Here is a 24,457-nt window from a genome sequence, read left to right as displayed (position 1 = left end):
AAGTAATAAGAGGAGCTGTATGGCTGTGAAAGAAGGAAGAAAATACTTTGCTGTCTGTAGACATCAATAATCTTGTTAAAACTATCAGGCAAAGTTGCTGCAGAGGGGATCGGATATTGTTTTGAAAAAATAAATGAAAACAAGGCTAAAATATTTTTGTCAATTTTAGTGCTGCCACTCCCAACATCACTGTGTGTACTTGTTTTATAGCTCGCCTTTTAAGTGGGGCCAGAACTTCTGTTGAAGCCCCGTACATGATGCAGGATAATTTTTACTGCAAAACCTGCAAATCTGCCAGTTGAATTGTGGCAAACTCCTGCGTGGTTTTTCTGCTGTTTGGTGAAATCTTCAGGCAGGAGTTTAAAATGTTATTATAAGCTCTGAATTAAATACCTTGCTTATGTTTTTACCTCCTGTCGATAGATCAGTAGATGAGAAAATTGAAATAAAGAGAATTTTTTTCTTTTCAGCCAAGCAAAATACTGAAATTGGATACCTCCCCTGCATCAAGTCCAAAAAAGCCTTCAGCAGAATTGATTGCACTAGAGAAAAAACGACTGCAGCAACTAGAGTATGAATATGCTCTAAAGATTCAGAAGTTGAAGGAGGCCCGTGCACTTCAAACCAAGGAGCAATCAAATACTGCACCTCATGTAGAAGAAGAATCTGAGTTTGCGTTACCTCAGCCATCGCTTCATGATCTTACACAGGACAAATTGACTTTGGACAGTGAAGAAAATTACTTTGATGATGAAGTTTTGTCTAATACAAACAGAGAACGAAGGAGATCTTTCAGAGAATCAAATTCTTTTACTAAACCAAATCTTAAACACATGGACACTCCAAAACAAGAAAGTATAAACAAACTTTCTAAAAAGGCTTCAGAGGAGCCTGAGCTGTTCCTTGGGTTGAATATTGATGAACTGAAAAAACTTTATGCTAAAGCTGACAGCTTGAAAGAACTGCTAATGAAAAGTACTGCCTTTATTGTGCCTAAGGAAGATCTGTTGTGTGGTCAGGTAAATGTTTTACAACTAAACATGAAGCTTGTCTTTATTAGGTGGTATTGCAATTGCTGTATATCTGTTTATCTATTTCCTAGGAAATTTCAGTGGACATGGATTTTTTTACATCACAAAGTAAACAAGCTGAAGTGAAACCATTTCCATTTGGACCATATCATAGTCCTCTTCTACTGTTTAAATCCTACAGGTATGAAGACTGTATCAGCTCTTTGACTAATGCATAGGTGTTCTTGTTCAAATGTTTTCAGGGCTGTTCCTTGATACCCAGGCATGTACACAAAGACAAGTCCTAGTGAGAAACGTGGCTATCCCTAAACAATATTGTCTGGTCTAGGGAATCTAATCATTTTATTCAGTCATTTTTTCCATGCAATATGCTGCTTTTACATTGTATTGCACATTGTTTGATACAACTAAGCTAAAAAAATAGTTAAGCGTTTGAGAACAGGATTTTTATATCCAGTATGAATAATGCAAATGTAAGAAGCATATTTCAATTATGCAGTCTTTGAACTTGGCTAGGATTTACATTGTCTGAGTCAAAATTGGCTCAATCATCTATTTTTGGATTCCTGCTCAGTGGAAAGAGGCATAATCACTGTGATTCATCTTGACTTGACAGTAACATCTGCAAGTGTAATCAATTTGGAACATCTGTCTTTTGACTAAAGAGAACTTTGCTCCTGCACATCAAATTTTAGAAAACAAAAGTCTGGAATTTAAACTGGAGTAGTTGTATCCTACCATGTGCTTCAGGTTTTTTATTGCTTTGCTCTTAAGTAGTGGAAGATGGAGTATGCCATCTTTGCAGGAGTATTCATTTTGACTTCCAGGTTATGACTTCAATTCCTGAAGGAGCTAGAAATCCCAAAATTGCTGTAGTCAAACTTCAGCTAAAGATTTAAAATAAGCATTAGTCTGCTTAGCTACGACTGGTTTCATTTTTTTATACATTCTAAGGCTGATATGTTTTGTCTTTTTTCCCCACTGTTTCTTCAAGTTCATCTTTAACAGTTCTCTTTACACTTTTATTTGATGTTGGTCATCCTGACTAGAGGATGAGATTTTCTATAAACTACTGAAATGCACTTTCATTAGTTTGCTTTCTGTACTGGGTTTTTACTGCACTTCCTGTTTTCATATTCCTGAAGTTCTGCACCTAAAGAAGAGAATGCTAGAGGAGAGCTTGATTAGATTGAGAAGTACTCCTTTGTTCCCTTCCTCTCCCTCTTTTCTTAGCCTGTAGGTTAACGATGCTTTTGATTAGTAGCAGGGTTTTGGAAATAATGAGATTTAATACAGAAAGTGATTTTTAATTACTTTTTTTAGAAAACTGATGTCTTGCCTTGTGTACTTTTATGACAGTAATTCACTGTTTCATTTTAGGTTTAGTCCTTATTTTCGTACGAAGGAAAAGCTGTTCCTCAGTTCAATAACGTATAGTAATATGATAGAGCCCAAACAGTGTTTCTGCCGCTTTGATTTAACAGGCACGTGTAATGATGATGACTGTCAGTGGTGAGTACTTTTTAATTTTCTTGACTTAAACTAAACCTCTCTTCTAAATGTCTGACTCTTGAGTCCGAAATAAGTATGGTTTTCTTTTCTTTGAAAGATCTGGGTATGTGATCCTATGCACAAGTTCTAGACAAGGTTATTTTTAATACTCTATTGCAGATACTAAGTTGGAAGAAAAACTCCTTTCATCTAAGCCATGAAAAAAGAGGAGGCTCTTTAGATGTACATTTAGAAAAGTAGTATGGCCTGTTATAGAATATTTCACCTTTCTAGTAGTTTAAATGGAACTGGTCTCATACAACTTCAGCATAACTTCAACTCATTGTAGAACCTCACTAAGTGGTTGATACTGTTAAGCACACTTGAGATGAAACGTGTATATCAAATACATGATTAAGTAAAAAAATAATAATATTGTAATATTGTAATTCTAGTTTCATCGGAAAATACTGGCTAAGTTTGTTTCCTTAAAGGCTGGTGTTAAATTTTATTAAAAATTAATTTGTTTAACAGTGTTGTGCAGTGTATTTACAAGTGGATATGAATTGGTTAGGAATGAACTCAATATGAAAACTTAGCTACTGGAAAAATAGGAGTGAGCTTTATTCTGGATCAGCTTTTAGCTGTTGTCATCAACTATTGTTTGACTCTTCAAAATACAAAGCGATAACTAATTCTTACAATTACCTTATTTGAAGTGGAAGGTTCTAAGTGCTGTGGTTTTGTGTTATTGCAAAATGAGTGTGTAGACATGTAATTTAAAGAGTAAGGCTGTAGTGAAATAATGAGGACTAGGATTAAGTTACTTACGTAGGTTTAAGTTTAGAAAAGGCCTAGGTATATTTAACCAAACATCAAAGCAAACAATAGGTTTTTTTGTGGGTATTGTTTTCTTTATGCCTCACCCAAGTGTGTACTAAAACTTTCATAATAATTTGTTGCTATGATAAACGTATTAATTGCTTATTTATTCGTTTTAGGCAGCACATGAAAGATTGCACTCTTAGCCGTAAGCAGCTCTTTCAGGATATTCTGTCTTACAACTTGGAACTGATTGGCTGTTCAGAAAAAAGCACTGATGAGGAAATCAGCGCTGCCACAGGTTATTAAGAGTCTTTTATTCTCTTTTGTATCTAAAAATTCATTTCTGAAGGAATAGGTTTCAGTAAAAGCTGTGGGTGCAAGGACTTTGATGTGAAGCAATGTATAAGATACAGCTATATGAAGTTTCTTTTGTTGTCCATTTCTGCCCTTTGTAGTGGGTAGTTACTTAGTTACCTTGTTATCTTACAAAACAAAAACAATCACTGATCTGAAAAACATTTCACTCTAAAAAATATAATTGCTGCAATTCAGGGTGTTGGGGAGCAGTGAGCATGGAATCTTTACTCTCCTCTTCCTCCGTTCTTTCTGCAACTACTGGACTGACCTGTTTTGGTGGAGCTGGAATTTTATAACAATGCCTTTGCCATATAGGCAAGTTGCGAAACAGAACTTCCTTCTTTTTCATTTCTTTGTGCTAGTGTGTTAATCGCCATGCATCTTAAAGCAGTCATAGTTCATAATTTTAGCATAGATTGTATTAAGTTGCTGTTAAGTTGCATAACTGTTTTCATCCATATGCTTATCTTAAGCTACACATATTCTTGTTTCAGAAAAATATGTTGAAAAACTTTTTGGTATAAACAGAGATCGTATGTCAGTGGATCAGATGGCTGTTCTTCTGGCCAGCAATGTCAACGAGAGTAAAAGTCACAGTAAGTAACTTGGTAGATTAAATGCAATATATATAAACTTTTAAAAATTATGTAAGTACCCCGATGATTTTGTAAACCAAGAATATTTTTTCTTATTGTTGCTTAGTTTATTTATCTTAGTATTATAAATTCTGATTATGGTGAATTCAAGACAACACAGAGTTTGTTTTAAGGCAATAATATAATAGCTTTTGAGTTCCATTTGTAGACTTTATTTATGCACTTAAGCACAATAAATTTTAAATGAGTGGTATTGAAGTTTATACACTTCTGTTGAACTCACAGAATCTTTTTATCTAAAACCTTTATCAGGAAAAATATTTTACTCTTGAATACAGAAAAGTGAAAGAGTTTCTACTACTTTGTTTACAGCACCTCCACATACAACTTGGAAAGAGAAACGGAAATGGAGACCAAAGTACTGGAGAAAACCTCTGTTAGATAGTAGCAGCAGTGAAGAGGAACAGTTTGTTGGACCTATTAAATATGGTAATCTGGATGTGTGGTGGCCTTTAAAAAGAGTACTGGAGGAAAATACCCACCCACTTCTTTCTAACACTTGGCTTTTAAAGTGGTTCTTGAGAAAATCAGTGTTTTAATAGTTCTCTTGACTTTATACTTCCTGTATGCAAACTTTATTTTACATGAATTTATGGGTAAAGGTTGACCTACACTTGTAATTCTATTAGATTTTTTCCTTTAATGTGACTGGAAATTAAGGTGGAATTTGTAATTACCTGTTCTCAAAAGGAACATAAAGACCTTTTTCCCTAGAATGTTTCAGCCTTGCCAATACACTCCTGGGATTAAAAAAAAAAAAAATTATTTTCCCTCAGCATCTCCACCTTCTCCTTCCCCCTCCCCCCAAACTTTAAGTGGAAGAACATCAGTGTTCAGTTATCCTAAATTTTTACAGAGTTAATATTTGCTGTGACCTCAGGAGTTAAAAAAAGCTGCTGTTAAACAGCATTTTGAAGCTGCTGGAGCATCAGTAACCTGCCAGTGTTTCACACGTGACTCTTGCAAGTAGGAGCTTTAGCATTTGTTAGCAGATCCCCTAAAAAGGATTTTTTGAGACTCAGAATTGAGAAAAATTTTTCTTTGTCAAATGTGTCTAGTTCCTAATGGTGCCTAATGATCTGCCTCAGCTGGTGTCTGTTGATCAAGGCAGCCTTTGCTGCTATTTGTTTCATTCCTTCACATTTGAAATATAACCAGTTCTCTACAGGCAATACAGTTTGAAGGATGCTGGATAATGCTACTTAGTTCTGATCAATGGCTATGCTTGAAATATATAGATGCCACCTCTTGTGAGAGTTACAGATCACTACTGTTTTGAAAAGGAAAATTTTTTTTTCTAAAATTTGTATATTATTTACAGCCCCTCCCACAGAACATAAAAAAAGAGTTCCAGTGCTTGATGCTGTGGTGACTCCAGATGATGTCCGGTATTTTACAAGCGAGACTGATGACATTTCCAACTTGGAAGCAAGTGTCCAAGAAAACCCCTGTGATGTACAGCTTTGGATTAAACTTGCATATAAATACTTGAATCAAAATGAAGGGTATGTCGCTACATTTTAGACACTTGCTACCTATTAGCTATGTACCTATAATGCTATGATAAAGTTTCCTACTTAATGTTAAAGAACTTCCTCCAACAATGGCACAAATAATTGATTACTTTAATTCAGATTAAAAAATAGATTATATTTCCTACTGTATTTAGTGTAGTATATGAGTAATAAATTACACTGATGGTTTATCTTCGGGTAGGTTCTGATTCAGAGCGGAAGTTGATGGAAGGTAGTGTGGGAGAAGTAATTGTTCATGTTTGAAAAGTGCTCAGTGGAATGTTGCAGTAAAGGTGGACCAGTGAACTCAAATCATTCTCTGCAGAGTGGATGGTTGGAATAATGTTTGAAATTACTTTCATCAGCAAACTTTCTTATAAGAACAGTTCTGCTAGTTGGTTTTATCCCTGTAGAAATGGTCTAATTGAGCACTTGGTTTCTTAGTTTGTGATATTTTTTTTTAATGTTGGTTTTCTAAGTTTCTCTAGCTTCTCTTCCTTAAACTTACACTGCAGGGTACCGTGTTTCTGTTGGCAATCAGATCATTTCAATAGGAATTCTGTCATGGTGGTTTCATCCATTATGACGATTAACCTCAGTTTTAAGTGAGGTACAGCTGAGCAACTGCAACAGGAAGCAAGGGGAATGGAGAGGAGCAGATCTACTTTAAAAGCCTTGTTTAAACTGTGGATAATGGAAAATGTAGGGAAAAATCAGTTTAGCTGTATCAATAGGTGCCTGAGCAGTAGAAGGGGTAGAACTGGAAAGACCAGTAATCAATGTATTACCAGCAAGTGGCAGCATGAGAAGAGCATGCCTTCTAAAAATAAGTGTACTTGGGAAACAACCAAGAAAAGGGAGAAAACCTGGTGGAAGATATGCATCCTTTTCATAAAACAGCCACCTCTCTCATTCCCCACTTCCTCAGCACTCTGAAGAAATTTGACTGCTGTAGCAGGTGAAAGTAGTGGCATTGGGAAAGCTTCAGACATATGCATGGTTAACTGTCTTAAGGTTTTTTTGAGACTTGTGTTTTTCTTCTCATAAATGTCCATGCAAAATAATTTCTAAAGATGATTTCAGGACAAATGGGACCTCAGAAGTATTCTGTGGTTTTATGCAAGATGTATTTATGAATTAAAGCTCAGCTCTGTGGTTTGCAGTATAGTCAGTTATTTCAGCTAATCATATATTACTTGGTGGGTGTCATCTCATGATTCGTTATCTCAAAAAAGCAAATTTCTTTTTTTTAATGTCTTAGAGAACCTGCATGGTATGCTGAAGTAAAGGCTTTTGTTTAGTGACTGTAGAAAATTTCATCCTTTTACTATTACTTATTAAATATTTAACAAAAATACAGCTTACTTTACTACATTCTTAAAATCCCTACTTAAGTCCTTAAGCCTGTATGACGTAAATGCCTTTATATCCTTGCAGCTTGAGAACTTTGCTTACAGATGAATCTTACCCATTTTCAATAATTTGGACTCTTTTATTAGAATTGGCAGTCTTCATAGAATACTTATTTCCGTGCACTATGATAATTGCACCTGATAACTTCGGAAGGTTGAAAACTTGCTGCAGCTTTGAAACCTGGTGATAGTAAAGGACAACGTGTAAAAAAGATAGCGCACTGTGTGTGACTTTAATTCTAATTAAAAGCATCTATTTTCATATTTGATGTTGTGCAAGTCGTAATACCAACACAGTTGATGAGAGTGCTTTTTTAAAATTTTTATTTTTTACAGCTCGTCATCTGAGTGTTTAGATTCTACTTTAAATGTTTTGGCTCGAGCCCTTGAGAACAACAAAGAAAATCCTGAAATTTGGTGTCATTACCTCAGACTTTTCTCAAAAAGAGGAACCAAGGAGGAAATACAGGAAATGTGTGAAACAGCAGTGGAATATGCTCCCTCTTATCAAATCTGGTGGACAGTAAGTAAAAATTTCGAAGTATACGTGAAATGTTCCTGTAAGTGTGTTTCTGCTGTATAAAGTCAGTATGTATGACAGGGAAACTGTAGAATAAAAAGCGCTGTACCTTTTTAAAAACTCAAAAGTTGAAAATGAAACAAATGAAGTTCCTGTAGTTATTTGTAGAAATCATCACTTTTCCTTAGGTAGTAAAAGTTATTTAAAATCAAGATGTTACATTGATTGCAAAATTTGGCTGTTCTTGTACATATTAAATTAATATGTTTAATATGGAACTGTGAGGGAGGGTAACACGGTTCATAAGCTAGCAAAAGATACGATTCGAAGTTTGCGATCTGTATGATTTTTAACCTAGAAGCCTTACTTGTATTGTGATTGTTATTATTATGATTTATTTCTCTCTAGTTTTTGAATTTGGAGAATTCCTTTGATGGAAAGGACTATGTTTGTGGGAGGATGCTGCAGTTCCTAATGGAAGTGAGAGAAGGAGGAGAAAATCCAAATCTTGTGTCCTTTCAGCTGCTGGAGACTCTGCTCTACAGGGTTCATTTAAGCCTGTTTACAGGAAGACATCAGAATGCTCTTGTTCTGCTGCAGGTAACTTCCAAGTTACCACCTCAGGAGTATTTCCATAGCTTTACCTTTTTAATGCCTGTGACTGTGATAGTTTGAACTTTAGAGGAACTGTGCCTTCCTTTAGGAGAATTCCTTCAACAAATAGAGGCTTCTGTGTTGAGCTATGATGCTGTTGTAATCTGGATATACCTTTGGGGGTTTCGTTTCCTACTTTTTTTGTTTGAGTAGCTAATAGCTTAGATTACTATGTCTCAAAATAATGCCCTGGGAGATGCTTTATTTTTTGGTTTCTAGTAAGCCAGAGATCAGGTTTTTGCAGTGAAGGGCCTGTTAGTAATGCCTTAGGTATTCAAAATTGCCACAGAAATTATCAAACCAGTAGTTCTTGGGAAAGAATATAGTAGTTATCTAACAGTACTGCCCTGCTCTCCAATCTGGAGACTGTTAAATCAGATTTTATTTCTCCTATGAACTCCGAAGTCATTGAGTTATCTCAGGCCAGAACTATGTAGAAATAATTTAGGTGACTGTTAACTGTTGCGTAGATGATAAAAGTGGTGGCTGAGGGTGAGAAATGGACATTATCCTCTCCCAAAGTGGGAGCTCTGTCCTTTCAGTTGCAAGGTGTTTCATTCCTGCCAGCAGGTGCCGCCTATTGCTTGCTGCAGCCTGTCCTTAGACAGAGTTTTAGGCCTTCAGGCTTTTGTCTGGCTCCAGTTAGAATGGGAGAGTGCAATGCTGTGCTGGCTTTCTCCAAAGGTACTGAGACACATAAGTCTGAATTAATAAAAAGAACAGAGGGAGAAAAAACTCCTTGTGTCAAATCAACATGGGAATCCAGGGAGAATAACACTGGTTGGTTACCCTTACCTTTCTGTAAAGCATCATCACAAAGCTAAACTTTTTTTTTTCTAAATGAATCTGAAATGTGTAATTGAAAAGAATGGCTTGAATAATCTCTTGCCAAAGAATGGCAAGAGATTATTTAATCGTATTTCAGAGAAAATAATTTCAAAGTAACTGCTACTTCAGAGTAAATAGCAGTGTGTATTGGAAAACTTGAAAGCAATTTCTAAGTATTTTGTGGCGTGAATAAGTGAAATGCTTTTGAAACACCAGTTTTCACCTACTTCAGGGCATGTGTCCTGCTGAATTTTGCATAAATTTGCAAGTACATTCATTCCCTTGAAAAATGCATTCTTTGATCATACTGTGTTTGTCCAGGAAAATGTTGACACATCACTAGTCATGAGGTTCTATTGAATTTATGTTTAGACTTTATTTAATTGCATGCTCTAATTATTTTATTTGGGATCTGCTTGTTTAACTGGACTGTTCTATCTTTGCATGTGACTAGTAGAAAAATTTGAAATAGTATCCTTGTTCTCAGTAAGGATTTCAAAACATTTTTTAAAACAACATGTCTAGAGATGGTGGCCTTTTCAGTAGACTTGAATAGCTGTAACTTAGTACCTTTACAACTAGAATTTAATACATAAAAATGCCAAGGTGAACAGACAACCCCAAACGCACAAAACCTAGTTGAATCCAGGTTGTAGATGAGTTGTATCTGGTGTTACTGTATTACTTCTATGGAATTGGAGGTAATAGGAGAATAGAGAAGGAAAAGGGAACATATATGTTGGGAGATGCATGTTTTCAAAGTCTCTCTTCACTTTTTGCAATAAGAATCTTCTGTGGTTTTTCCAAACCTTTTACTAGAAATGGCATAATTTGAATAGCCACCCTTTCACATAAGCTGAATATAATCCTGATTTACATGAAGAATTAGTTCCTGTCTTTTCTATGGAAAAAATTGGAGAATATTGAAACCTACTCTTCCTGTTTTCTTTTCTCATTCTTAAATTCTAAAGACTTTGTGGTTGAGGTGCATTGTATTTCTTTTAACCTTTACAGAATGCTTTAAGATCAGCAAATGAAAAGATAATATCAGAACACCTTACTGCAAGTGACCGTTGTTTGGCTTGGCTGGCTTACATACATTTAATTGAATTTGGTGTTCTCCCAGTCAAGTTCTATGATCCAGCTAATGTCAGTCCTTCTAGGATTGTGCACAAAGAGGCGTTTTTAATACCATGGCAGACAGTTCAAGATTTGAAGACTGATCCTGATACACTCTTAGCTATGTTTGAAGGTAAGATTAAGGCAGTAAATATTTAATACATTCTTCACACGTTGTAATTCAAGAAGTATTATTCAGCTTCTGGAATTTCAAGGCAGTGCAATATTGCTGATGACTTCGTTAAGCCATTGACTTAATCCAGTGTATTCATTTTGATTTGAACAGAATAGTGTGGAAAATCCACATTCTTGGGTGCTTAACAAACATGAGGTTTGCGTCTGTGGTTCCAAGCCACAGCTTTAGCTTGATAGAATATGATCGTTCAGAGAAAAAGACCAGACAGTGGCTTGTAATTGTATGACATTGCTATTTTTTTGGGCTTATTAAAGCCAAGCTTCAGTTGTCATTCTTTCTTACCCTTCCCCCTTTCTCTCGCTAGGATGTATTTATTGGAAAGTTACTTTCGTGAAATATTAGTGTATTTCCTTAAAAGAGGCAGAACAATCCATGTGTTCATCTTAATTCACAGTTTAAAAAATTTATTCAATTTACTTAAAGTGTAAAATGGAGATATTAGAAGAAATCGAGATTTTAACTTATGGTGGTGCTGTCAGAGGTAGACTTCACAGTAGCAGGCAAGTGCTGTTATATAGTATTTATAAATGTCAGTATTTAGTGTGTTAGCCAGCAGCAGTATTGAGTTGCCACTGAGAATATACCTATGCTTCCAGTGGTAGTGCAGTGTTGAAATACTCAAGGATCAATGGAGTAGCCCAGCTGTGTGAGTGAGGGCAGTCTAGCTATGGTAATGGGGTGTTCGTTGTTGGGTAACTTTTTATTATGCTGAGGAGAAAAATAATATCCTGCATTAGTGTTTGTCTCAATAGCTTTCAGCAGCTACACTGGAAATCCTGGTGTGTGATTTTAAATCTAGGCATATGCTTCTATCTGAAACATTGCTTTAATGTTTCATTGTTAGGATGTTTCCTGTTTTTAAAATGAGTAAGAGATGAAACAAAGATTTTTGTTTTTGTACGGTGGTGATAAGTGTGAAGAGAGCTTTTCCAAAGATGATCATCTATTTCTAATAACTTGCAAAACCAGCACCTTCAGAAGTAATCTTTTCAGATTATGTATTTTCCTTATGTTAAAGGAGACTTTTTATTATGTTAAGGCTTCACATAACTTTGACACTGCTTGAGGTGTAAAGGCTTCACTTTTTACTTTTATTTTGAAGATGCAGTCAAAACATGTACTGATGAAAGCCTTGAGGCTGACAAAAGAATAGCTGTCTGCTTCCCTCTCTACAGAAACATGATAGCTTTGCTGAAACTGCTTGAAAGGTAAGTTGTTTCAAGACATTCTTAACTGAAGTATTTGACTCACTTTTTTTTTTTTTTTTTTTTTAACTGACCTTTACTTTTCTTTAAGGTGGGAATCTGCTGCAGAACTTTGTAGATCTTTACTGGAGCTCTGCCCTAACAACTGTCAGCTCTTGGAGAGTTTGGCCACCTTGTATTTGCAGATGGAGCAGAGTGAAAATGCCCACAAGGTGTGGATTGGAGCTTTTGAGAGGAATCCTCAGAATGCAGAAGTTTTTTATCAGTTGTGTAAATTTCTTGTTTCACAGGTAATACTCCATGTCAAAACTTGTTTGCTGGTCTGCTAGCTCTATAAAATTTGGGGTTTTTGTTGTTTGAAAAGCTTGTCAAAGTGATTCAACTTAGTGATATTTTTGTAATGTCTAGTACTCCTTTATATAAATAGGAAAAGTATAATTGTCAAGACAAGTGAAATGATAAAAGATAATCTTAGAAATTACATAAAATCATAAATTTGTAGTTTGGGTTGTTCTAATTCAGTGTTAGTCTTAAGAAAGAGTAACAGAAAGTAAAAAAACAACCCTGTAATATTTTTTCAGCTTCTTCCTACTGCTGACTTCCCCATTTAAACTTCATTCTTGAGAGAATGAAGACAGTGGAGCATTGCAGAGATAAACACACCACTTATTTATTTTGCTTAAATTACTCTCACCATATTCCAGGTTGATGTTTGATTTTAATTTTTTTATTTTTAAAAAAAAACCCCAAACAACAAAACAGGAAAGGTCAAGCAGTATTCTTCCACTGTTGCAAGATTTCGTGGCAGCTTTCTTTGAGAATACATGCCAACAGCATGGTCCCATGGATCTCTTAAGGTATGTTTAGAATAATTTTTAATTTAAATTTTGGCAATATTGGCATTTTCATGAATAACATGGTAGCCTAGAACTTTCAAACTCTATTTTTTAGCATGGTGTGTTTTGCCAGAACTTCAGTGAATGATGGTTTAGTATAAGGTTTACGCTTGTTTTTGCATAGACGCTAATTTATAAAACCATGAGCATCTAAAAATAAAACAGCAAGCAAGTCAAATGTCTGGATCTGGGCAATGAAAATCAATCATATATATACCAAAGTTGGTTTTGGTTTTTTTTTCCCCCCTAAAGCTAGGAGCCTAAAATGGCGTATCTGAAATACACTGTTTAGGCACTTGTAAAAGACCTCAGTCAAGACATCCAGCATGTTATTAATCACATTAGTATTGATTAAAAGATACAGGTTTCGTATATAGCCTGATGATTTTCCCCTTGAATATTAGCACCTAACTGAAAGGCAAAAGTTTTGGAATCTGCAAGTTCCCTATGAGCAAAATAGATGCCTCTGAAGGTCTTCAAAGCAAAAACCTTCCGTGCTAGAGCTCATTCAGATGAGCTTTTGAAATGTTTTTATCTCTTAAGTTAGGTGTTAGATTTTGTTCTTGCTTACGTTTGTTATGTACTTGATGTATTTTATGAAGGAAGGGGAAAGTCTGTAATATAAGGCAATATTTAACTTCGTGCATAATGAGAGAGTAAATGCCTTCTGTATTAATTCTACATTTCTGTGTAATGCTTTCTGTACAGATTTTGCCTGGATAGAGTTAAACTGAAATCTAGGAAAAGTGCATGTTTTTTTAGTATTTTTTGTGAACTGGACTTCGTAACTGAACATTACGTCTACATAGAATTCTTCCATGTAGAAGCATATTCTTGTTTACTACTCCTTTTTTCTCTTGTAGATATCTCTTGAATTTTCCAATGCCAATTGAATTTACATCACCTCTCTATAAAGAACATCTTACAGATGATGTTGTTAACCAGCAAATCCCATATCTGTGGCAGATCTACTGGTGAGATTTTTCTAAGGAATTTCTGAGAAACAGCTGTTGGGTCTGAGTAAATAGCATTTGCAAAAGCAGAGTATTCATAACTTGCCTAAGGGTGTATCACTTTCAGTTCTCTCAATAAGTGATTGGCCAGTCTTTAGAGAACCTACTGGCCTGCTGCACATTGGAGATAATTTTATGAAACTGAGTTGCATGTCAGCTTAAATTTTCCACTTGAGAAATCTTTCAGAAGTTCTGACCTATGGGAATGGTAAAAGGTGTGTTCATCTCAAAATGATTTTTTTGTTTGTTTTACTTTTGGTTTAGGTTACTGCTGCTAGTAGTGTTCCTCTTCCTTGTGGCTTTCAGTTGTCTCCCTTCTATTTTACAATAGTTCTACTTCGCAAAGTTTCCATTCTGTTTAGTCCTGATCTCCCCAGCTCCTTGATTCATTGTTTCAGCTGTTCATGGAGAAGCTCCACAGCAGAGTTAATGCAGGAGGGTGACCTGTTCCTCTGCAAGAGGTTGTAAAGGAACATGTCTTTGTCATGTATACACAATCTTTTTTCCTTTTTCTTTTTTTCTTTTGCTTCCATCATTCCTTTTGATAGCAGCCTTATACAGGATTGCCAGACACCACAGTATTAGCCATCTGTGACTTATACTAGCTACTTAACTGTGGTTACTAAGGTGCTTGCTTAGGCTGTTTAGGAAGTTTACCACTTTGTGGTCTGGGTTTGTCAGTCTACACAAGTACCTATTTGGCTTTTCAGATAAGTAAAAAGGCAAAGATGGTATTGCTTCACATACTGAGTGAAGACTCCTCAGAACTTCTTCAACACTGTTGCTTATTGTTTTTAGTTGGTGGACAACCTACAGGTAAAATGAATGGTTTTCAAGAAAATTTAATCTAAACCTTTTTTAAAGATTACCTTTATGGGGTTTTTCTTACATTGTCTATTAATATCAACTTAAATTAATTTTTTTTTTTTAACCAAAATATCTCTTGAGAAGTTCAGTTTTGGGTTTCCCACTTACACAGTAGAAGTATTGTTACTAAGACACTTGAGATCACTATTTAGTCATAAGGTACCTTGACTTAAACTCAGATTCTCCTGTATTTTAACACCTGCTTCTAAGAGGAAAAGTAAGTGTTCGTGAAAGAAGTGCCTAAATTACTTTCAGAGATAATGGGAGTGTTTCTCTGTTTGAGTTTTGCTACAGTAAGTCTCTAGGTACCTGGGCCTGTGTATCTGTATTTCCTTTCTTCAGGTATGGAGGACAAAAGACGTAAAAGTTCACTTTTACCAACTGAAAATAGATTGAAATCAGCAAAGTCTTAAAGGTCTTCTAACAATGTTTTACTTGGAAAGATCCTATTGTGTGTGCACACAAATGTATACACACTATTTTAGAGTAGCAAATTGGTGGTTTAGTTCATAATTCCTGGGGAAAGCAGGAGTAGAATCAGGCACTGATTATGTGACTTCAGTCAGGAGGGTTCTACAGCAAGGTAGCAAGGTCAGCCCTATCTTACTTTATATATTTCTGTATTCTGCTTCTTTATGAGGTTGTTAGATTTCCCCCTGCCCCCCATTACTTACTGGAAGTCTTGCCTTTTTTTTATTGTTACTTTACACTTTGAAATACGGATTTTTCGCCATGTCTTGATCTAAGAGTGTGTCTGCTCTTGATGAGGTCTTGTATGTTGGTCTAGCTGTATGTTTCTTTGAGAAGCTGTTTAACAAAATTAAGGGGGGGGTTTTGACCTTTTCTTGTCAGTTTTCTTTTTCCTCTGACACAATCGGTATGTTTCTACCCCAGATCTTGATAATATTTGTTTCAGAATAGTAACTTTGTTGCCAGAGACTGATATTATTTCCCAAGTGGCTTTAATCAGACTTTGAAATTTATCACTTGGAGCTTTCCCAATGGAAATTCAAGACTTGTCTCCATTCTGTAGCAGTTAGAGCATTCCTATTAGAAGGATTAGTAAAGGGTACTTTACAAGAGTAGAAGACAGTTTGTAATATTTAATTTGTTCTTAAGGATTGCATTTTAAACTTCATGGTTGCTTTATTATTCCTTGTTACTTGCTTGCGAGACTTACCCATTCTAATAAATCGACTGATAGATTAGTCCATGATGCTGTTAAACTGAAAGCACTGGTTTTTTTTCTTGCATCTGAGAATGGGAAAGTCTTAATTGTATCTTACTGTTAATATGTAATTACACATGCTGTTTATGACATACAACAGTTCTTATCTTTTTATATAAACAGTTTGTGCCAGTCTCTTCATGCAAGTGTTGGTGAAGCACTGGATGCTTATGAAGCAGCTCTGGGGGCAGTGATGCAGCAGGAAACTGTTCAGAACATTTGGTTGGAGTAAGTTCTTAAGGGAAGAAGGTTAATTAATCTCAATTATTAAGTGAAGGCTACCAGAACCATCTTTTTTCTTTTCTTTTTTTTTTTTTCTTCCAGTTACCTTGTTTTTCTCAATAGCAAAGTTGTTGAATCCACCAACAAAGTTCAAGAATTCAAGCTTTTTACTGATCTAGTGAACAGATGTCTGGTGACAATCCCCACAAGATACCCAATTCCGTTTAGTACTGCTGATTATTGGACCAATTATGAGTTTCATAATAAGGTAAAAATGTGTCTGTGGACAGTTTTAGCTAAACAAAGAGGCTGATGACCTGTTAGCAGGTACCTGTAATCTATTTATTCAAATACAGCATCAGTATATGAACACTGAGAGCTAGAAAAAGAAAGAAGTGTCTGAGTATAGTAGTGTTTTGAGCAGAAGAGTATCTAGCAGTGACCTTTTCAAATAAAGGTCATGTAATGCAAAGAGAAACTTTATGGCATGTTAATGACAAATGATTTTTTTCTAGAGAAAAGAGAAAATGTGTAAGGGAGGGAAGATAAGGTTAAGCAAGAGTACCACTGGCAGATGGAAACAGTTTTGATCATAGAAATTATAATGGTTGAGAAACAGAAGGAATAAAGTAGGAGGAAGAAATTGAGCACTTGTAACAGACAGAATAAAGCTTATAGAAATCCTGGATCCCATTTTGCTAACAAGCAGTGCATTGATCTTTATGCACGACATGCAGGCTAGAAGGACTAAAATATGTGGTGCTAGCGATTTGACACTGTATTATACAAATTGATTTCTGTACCCTTGAGGGATATAAGGTTTGAAGGTGGCAACTCATTTTAGTCATAGTGTTCATAGTGTGTGATACCATTGTTCTTAGCAAAATAAGAGCTGTAAAGTGGTTTAATGCTTATAATTCAAATTCTACAGGTAATTCTTTTTTATTTGAGCTGCATTCCAAAATCTCAGCATTCCAAAACCTTGGAACGGTTTTGTTCTACCATGCCTACTAATCCTGGACTTGCACTGAGGTATGTAAAAATACTTTTAATCAAGGCAGATGGTTAACATAACAATCATTTTTTTGTGCAAGTCATGCATGATTTGCTTTCTACTACGGAAGTAAAACTGTTCCTCTATTATTGCATATTGCTTGAGGCATATTGTGCCTTCTGATGTCATCTCAATCTTAGATTTGACAATGTTCTGTTCTATCTACAGACAGGTTATAATTATACAGGAACTAACTCTGCATTGTACATGATGACTACAAATGGTCAAAATTTCAAGTGGGTAGAGAAACATCAGATATATATTAAAATCTTGTTGTTACTTGATGATCTATTACAAGTTGTAGTGCTAGCTAACCCATGACACAAGTATAGTTCCAGAACAAATAAAAATGGATATACCAGTCTATAACAATGCTACCTTAAGGCTTAACTTGACATTTATTTATCAATGATAAATCATAATTTAAACAAAATCTGATGGGAAACAACCACTGACTCTTGCACTGACTCTTACTTGAACAGTATTTCAAAACATGCTCTTCCAGGATGAGAGTTGATATTTTACTGTGTTCAGGTGCACTGAACACATGAATATTTGAGTAATATTGAAAAGTCTCAAAACACTATTCATCATCAACAGTGACCCCAAAGAACTCAAAGCAAGGCTTGAAGTGAGTGTGTGGTTGTGAGCATGGGGAGAGTGTGACACACCTGCCTTAGGCAGGTTGGAGTTGAATGGCTTCATTTTAAACCAAGTTGCGATTCTGTCTAGATGGAACTTGCAGCTCCTTTAGACAATGTTGATACTGCATGAAATGGGTGAGCAGAACTGACTGAGTAGCATCTCTGGCCACATGACTATAAAACTAATTTGTCTCCTTTCAAATGTGCAGTTACCTTGTGCATGCTCAAAGTGGATGTGTAATCCACTTGGAATCTTGTAATATGCCAAGATTGTATTTTCTCTCTGATTTCACACTTCTTAGTTACTCTCTGAAAGTGTATCTTACCTTGTTTTGTTTTGTTCTGAGAGCATGATCAGTCAGTATTGTATATGGTGGCTTGGGCTTTTTCCTGTTTACAGCTCTTGTCTCAGATTAGGTATAATATATTTTGTGTAATGTGTTTGTATCTTTGGATAGCTTTTCTGTTCCAAGTGATTAGAACAGTGTTCCTTTCTCATGAATGCCTTTTACAGACTGCTTCTGCAATACTGGGAGGAGAGCAATGTTCAGATTCTGAAACTACAAGCCAAGATGTTTACATATAATATCCCAACATGCCTGGCCATCTGGAAAATGTAATGCAACAGTCATACATCTGTTTTCATAGATATTGCTTTTGTTTGTAAGGTTTACTTCACAAAGGTAAATCAGAAGTGTCCTTCCAGTTGGGCTTGTACTGGAAACTTCTCTTTCGTTAGCTTGTTATTTAGAGAGTAATATTAGTTCATTACAGCAGACAGAGATACTGTCACCTCTTTAAAATGAGAAATGAAATTTCCCTCTTGGGGAAAACTTAAGTGAATGGATATTATGCAGATAAATATGAATGATGTATTTACAAGTTGCTTTTTAAAATTCAACTATTGACTTCTGTCTCCCCCTCTCTACCCCTCCCCTTTATATATCACAATAGCAGTATTCTCCATTATCCAGTGATGCTGAACTGATCTTTTTCTTCAGTGTTTGTTCATAATGGGGAACCACTGAAATGTCTTGCTCATGTAAGGTTGTTTTTAAAAAATGGCTATTTTTATCTTTTCACAATAGATTTAACCTCATTGGAAGTTAGTTTCTTCTCAAGAAATTAGTAATTCCATTCCGCAGTCAGTATTTTGCCATTAATGGCATTTAAAATACTTCAAGAATAAATGTTTTTATATATTTCTTTTCCTCAGAGCCATTGCTGCCGAATGCTTTCTAATGGGACAAAGAGAAGTAAGTCAATACAGTGTACTAAAACAAGTGATTATGAAATACTGTAAAACTTCTCATACCTTGGCTTTACCCAAAGCAATGGTCATCTCGTAAATCCAAGATTTCTAGTTAGTTGAAGTACTCTAGTTTATGAACACCAAAATATTTGCCTCAAGTGTGAGAAATGTTTTTGTCAGTCAGGGTAGAATGGATTATATAATGAGTGCACAGTCTTTCTGTGTATCTTTCCCATACTGGGAAGGCTGTATTCTTCTCCCATTTTACTTTTTTTTACCTGGAGGAGATTGTTGTATTTTAAGTTCTAGCAGAGGGAAGCAAGACTTGTGCTGGAAGATGCTAGTGACTATCTTTACAAGTGGACAAGAGAGCTGGAGAGGAACTTTTTGCAAGGTCATGTCATACTAGGACAAGAAGGAATAGCCTCAAGCTGACAGAGAGGAGGTTTAGATTGGATATTAGGAAAAACAGCTTTACTGTGAGGTGGTGAGACACAAACAGGTTGCCCAGAGAAGTTGTAGATCTCTTGTAGGGATGAGGTTTCTAGGCCAGACTGGGTGGGGTTTTGAGCAACCTGGTCTAGTCTAGTGGAAGATGTCCCTGCTGACGATGGGGTTTGTGAACTAGATGATCTGTAAGGTCCCTTCCAACCCAAACCATTCTTTGGTTCTGGGAAGTAGTTGGAGGGGTGGGTCTGCCATACTAATGTATGGAAAGAGTTTGCATAGTTCCTGACACAAAAGATGCCAGTTCCTTTTTTGCCAAAAATAATAGGTTTACTTACTAGTACTTAGGGTAGGGAATACCACTCTATGTACAAACACAGAAGAGGTTTTTGGGTACAGCAACTGAATCACTTTTCAAACAGAATGCTCTTCCTGGTATTGTTGCTGTTACCTTCAAAATACTCTTCTGCCTGTGGAAAGATGTGTATTTGAGGGTGGGGGTTGTCATGAGGCCCTGGATTTGTGATTCATCACTTGCTTGTGGTGTTTGATCTACTTCTGTGCTTGTATCTGGTTTTGTGTCATTGTTGTGACTTATTCTTAGCATCCTTCTGTTTTTGTCAGTGGTCTTCTGAATCAATACTAAAGCTTTAGCTGATCCATAAAGGGTAGCATGGCTGTTGTTAGACTCACATACGAAATATTTTCCTTCCTTTTTTACGGTCTCCTAGAATGTTTAAAAAGAACGTCCCCTAAGCAGAATTATTTGTTTCGCTAGATCAAATAGCTCAAAGTCAGGAGATACCAAAGACTGGGTTGCCTCTTCAACCTTAATTCTGTCTCTGTGTTGGTTTGGTGTAATCTGTAATAAGTCACAGATCCCTGCTTCAGTCATTGTATTAGATGGACTATATCTTAAGACACTGCCTCTAGTAAGGCTGGTGGCTGGTTTGTTTGGTTAGAAAAATATATGTCAAATGCATAAAAAAGAGGGCCCTTAGAGAAAATGAACCAATTAAAATGGAGACATATGTGAAACATTGTAGCTGGATTACACCCAGAAGAAATCTTGTGATTTTCTTCTGCAACCACCTCACTAATTATACGGTATGTGGTAAAATCACTTCAGTAGGCACACACAATGCAGTTGGGTTTTTGTGGGGGTCTTGGCTTGGAATGTAGTGAGCACTTACAACTGTTTACACAAATCAGTGATTGGTCCAGATAACTGGATTTTCTAGTAAACAAGTAGGATATTGGTTTAAAATTGAATTGTGATTCAGATTATGGATTTCCTGTTCCTGGAGAACCCGTCATTTATTTCCTTCAGAGGTCATGTAAAGGTTTGTTAAAAGAGTATGAAAATGAGTACAAGTATTTAAAATGCCAGCAAATACCTCCCCTAGTGACTCTGATTGAAGTTGGGACTTTAGATACCAGTAGTTGAAGGACACTTGAGTAAGTACTAGTATTAAATATTTTGGTCCTCTATTTTGAACCATAAAATGGTAAAACCATTTTTTTTGAGAGTTGCTAATACTCATACTGATGGTTAAAGCATAGATAGATAGATGCTGAAGGAAAAAAAGCCCATGAAACAGTTATTTTCATTGCAGGATTGTGATGATATGCAATAAACAAGACTTGAGACTACATATTGAGTGGTGGAATATTCAGTAAGCTTCTTCATTCCCTGAACATGTTCCATCCTGTGCAATGAATGAGGCAAGAATCTTGTGAAGAAAAATAGCATGTCCTTATGTAACTAGTCATGTTCATACAAGGGTCAGAATTAAGGTCAGACATAAACTTGCCTTTGCTTTTAGTACCAGTTTAAGGCTTGACTTCAAAACTATTTTAAAAATTATTGCAAGAGATTTTTGTACTTCAGATTTCATTTTCGAGTGCATGAAATTGTGCTGACTTTTAATACTTGCCTTTATTTTACAGGTCCATCATTTATATCAGAGAGCCCTTCAGAAGTTACCTCTATGTGCAACACTGTGGAAAGATGTAATGTTTTCTCCTTATGATTCAGTTTGAGGTTTCATATAAATTCTCTGCATATCCCATATCCATAGATGTGGTGATGCTCAGGCTCTGGCTAAATCTTATATCTGCTTCCCCATCTCTTTCAGCAACTCTTGTTTGAAGCATCAGGAGGAGGTAAAACTGATAACCTGAGAAAACTAGTTTCCAAGTGCCAAGAGGTTGGAGTCAGCCTAGATGAGCTTTTAAATTTAAACACTTACAGAACAGAAAACAAGAATCACTGAACGCTGGGTATGGTCAGCCCTAAGTCCTATAAAATGCCAAAATCAGTTGAATGGTTCTTCAGGCTGATCCATGCCCTAAGATCTATGTAAGGCAGATGAGTATTGCTGAGCGTATCAAGTCTCCAGTCTGCTTTCCTTGAACCTGGAAACAATTAACATGACCTTCTTCTGGAAACATGAACTCCCTGTCTGGCCTTGCTTCTGGGCCCTGCCAGATTCTCATAACGTCATCTACGTAAGTATAGTTAATCAAAATGACAGACTTTATTTTTTTATGTTTTCTTTTTATTTACTGTTTTTGTTTTGCTGTTCCTGATTCACTTGACACTCTCGCTGATGCCTGAGAGATCTGTGTTTGGGATTAATTTACTGGGCTGTGTTTACAGTAAAAAGCAACTAGTCCATTTTGGGTTTTTCCTTTTTTAAACCTTTTTTGAGACCTTTTCATTACAGGATTTAAAACAAAAGCAGCCGCTCTTAAGGAAAGTGTAACTGCCGTGGCCACAAGTATGCTTCTTGCACTTGAAGGCTCTAAGAGGGTTGCTTACTGCCCTTTTCTGCATTGGACTCATGGCAGAGACTATTAAACTTGAAGATTAAAGAAACTTTTGCAAATGCCAGTGCATCAGAACCTAAGAGTGGTCAATTATGTGCAATTTTTTTGTAAAGAAATTTTAATTTATAATAAAGTTTAACAGTTTAAAGAAAGATAATACTCATCTGTTTTGTTTTGGTACTACTTCGTGCTATTACAGGTGTTCTTGCAGAGATATTTTCAATACAAGCCGACCTTTCAAAAAAAATCTGTTGTCTTTTGTTATTTTGATCAAGAGATAAGCAAATGTGGTTGAGCTGCCTATTGTGGATGTAGAATAACTGTCCCCTTGGGGTTTTTTTTCATCCCCTTGCCTCAGGTACACAGCTGTTTGTCCTGTAACAGCTATTCTTATCAATAATACCACTTCAGTAATGGAAAATGCATTTTATATTGTCCTTTTTGCCCTTAATGAAATGAGGCCCATTTTCCAAAGTTGCTACGTGTACATTGGAGAGAGAGATGAAATATGTGCCAAATCGTATCAAAAGGTGGCTGTAGTACCTGTTGCACTGGTGTTTCATTAAGGTGCCAGTAAATGAGTGGTCTTCATGGTAGGAGAGGGAAGCAAAGTAGTTTGTGACATATAGTTCCCAGTAACTTTCAAACCCCTTACTTTATCTAAAGCTAAACATGAAGCAGCTCTTAAAGGAGGTAAAAGTGGGAAACACTGATTTTCATCCAGGGGAATGGAGAGTGTTTCTGTACCTTAAGTCCTATTAAACAACTCATACTTAATTTTATCAGTCATGCTTAAATATAAAACTTCAAGTACTCACTTTAATGGCCAAGTTTTCCTGCAGACTACAAGACCAGTATTGCAAAACTGACTCAAACCTGTTCTTCTCTGGAGTAGGGTGGTATCCTGATTTTTGTTCACACTTATGTAATATGGCACAGACCACAAAAGTGTAGTATTTAATTTTTTCTATTAAAAACCCCCTTAAGTTTGATGAATGCTGGCTTACATACAGTGGCCAAGTATTTTTTCACAGTTTGTTTTAAAACTTTTCAGATAAACAGTTGATATTTTTCTGCAGCAGTGTTTATTTTAGTGGGATACCATTTTACCTTTTCCACTATTAAAAGTGGAAAAGCTGTCAAGGGTTACGGTGCTTGTTATGCTACCCTGTATGACTCTTACCTTAGTCTCATCTTGCCCTTAGGTCACAAAGTAACAGCCTTTTCTTGCCCTCTTGTACAGTGACTTGATAGCAAAAGACCTTTATAAAGAAGACATCAAGCTTTACATTTTCATCAAGGATTAATCCATGTATACTCTGCCTTAATGGCTTCTCTAAATACTTGGAGATAGGGCAGGGGAAACCAAAAGCCCACAATGTTCTGATTTCCATTGGCCTTAATTCATATTTTTCTGGTTAAAATACTCATGGTTTATGCATGTGGCCTTTTGACCCAAACTTGCTTGACAGTATATAAAAGTGGCTAATCATAATAGGAATTGTTAAGTTAGAAACTGAAATGAAAAAATATGAAGAAGCTGTATAGTCTTCAGAGCAGCACAAATTTTTTTTGTTTGTTTGAGTTTTTTTTTCCAAGAAAGAAGAAAAATGCCCTGCTGGCTAATGTAGAAGTTCCAGGAAGGAGTTAGTGCTTCCACAGGTCTGCACTTAGCATGGAATCCTCTCCAGGCTCTGGTATTCTACTAAGTGGGCTTTCTGTTCCAGAAACAAGGGGATTTCTAGCTATCATTTGCAAAACTTCATTAATTATTCACCAGGAGGAATTAAATTTACCAAGGGCATTAATTTAATCTACATACTAATCTTTCAAATTGGTGATCTTTCCTAAGGACTTCTGTTCTACAAGCAGTTTTTTATTACAGGCAGTAGTGGTGAAGAACTGGGAATAAAGGGTAATTCCGGTCAATCGAGCAAACTACTAGCTGCTTAAGAGGAAAAATAACAGGAAACCACAGTAATTTATACCAGAAATTTGTGCTGCTACTTGTTCTGTGCTCAGAACAGCTACTTTATGAAGAGTGAGTTGATTATTTGGTCTTTAGTTTAAGTCTTTCTGGAAATAAAGTCTAGATCTTTAATAATACTGCACCAAAGTACTCCCACTACAATATTTTTCATTTCCTGGCCCCTTGTAAAGACACATCAGCATGAGCAAAACATTCAACTGCATT

General features: G+C 36.0%; 1 protein-coding gene across 1 annotated transcript in view; it reads left to right on the top strand.

The window, feature by feature from the left end:
• ZFC3H1 (zinc finger C3H1-type containing) overlaps nucleotides 1–22,420 on the top strand; it is a 41,578-nt gene extending 19,158 nt beyond the window's left edge. Inside the window, 21 exon segments of the mRNA XM_039570394.1 lie at nucleotides 471–1,019; nucleotides 1,103–1,212; nucleotides 2,412–2,543; nucleotides 3,524–3,645; nucleotides 4,199–4,300; nucleotides 4,673–4,789; nucleotides 5,682–5,865; nucleotides 7,623–7,809; nucleotides 8,215–8,406; nucleotides 10,303–10,540; nucleotides 11,706–11,811; nucleotides 11,900–12,098; nucleotides 12,571–12,665; nucleotides 13,568–13,678; nucleotides 15,936–16,040; nucleotides 16,137–16,302; nucleotides 16,966–17,066; nucleotides 18,247–18,348; nucleotides 18,949–18,988; nucleotides 21,382–21,444; nucleotides 21,570–22,420. Coding sequence (XP_039426328.1) covers nucleotides 471–1,019; nucleotides 1,103–1,212; nucleotides 2,412–2,543; nucleotides 3,524–3,645; nucleotides 4,199–4,300; nucleotides 4,673–4,789; nucleotides 5,682–5,865; nucleotides 7,623–7,809; nucleotides 8,215–8,406; nucleotides 10,303–10,540; nucleotides 11,706–11,811; nucleotides 11,900–12,098; nucleotides 12,571–12,665; nucleotides 13,568–13,678; nucleotides 15,936–16,040; nucleotides 16,137–16,302; nucleotides 16,966–17,066; nucleotides 18,247–18,348; nucleotides 18,949–18,988; nucleotides 21,382–21,444; nucleotides 21,570–21,707 — 3,159 coding nt within the window. The 3' untranslated portion in view covers nucleotides 21,708–22,420.
• The last annotated feature ends 2,037 nt before the right edge of the window (nucleotides 22,421–24,457 follow it).

Source organism: Corvus cornix, chromosome 1A (genome assembly GCF_000738735.6).
Source record: "Corvus cornix cornix isolate S_Up_H32 chromosome 1A, ASM73873v5, whole genome shotgun sequence".
Classification (NCBI taxonomy): Eukaryota; Metazoa; Chordata; class Aves; order Passeriformes; family Corvidae; genus Corvus; species Corvus cornix.
The sequence above is the reverse complement of the archived record's forward strand: the minus strand, read 5'-3'. Positions and strand labels throughout refer to the sequence as shown.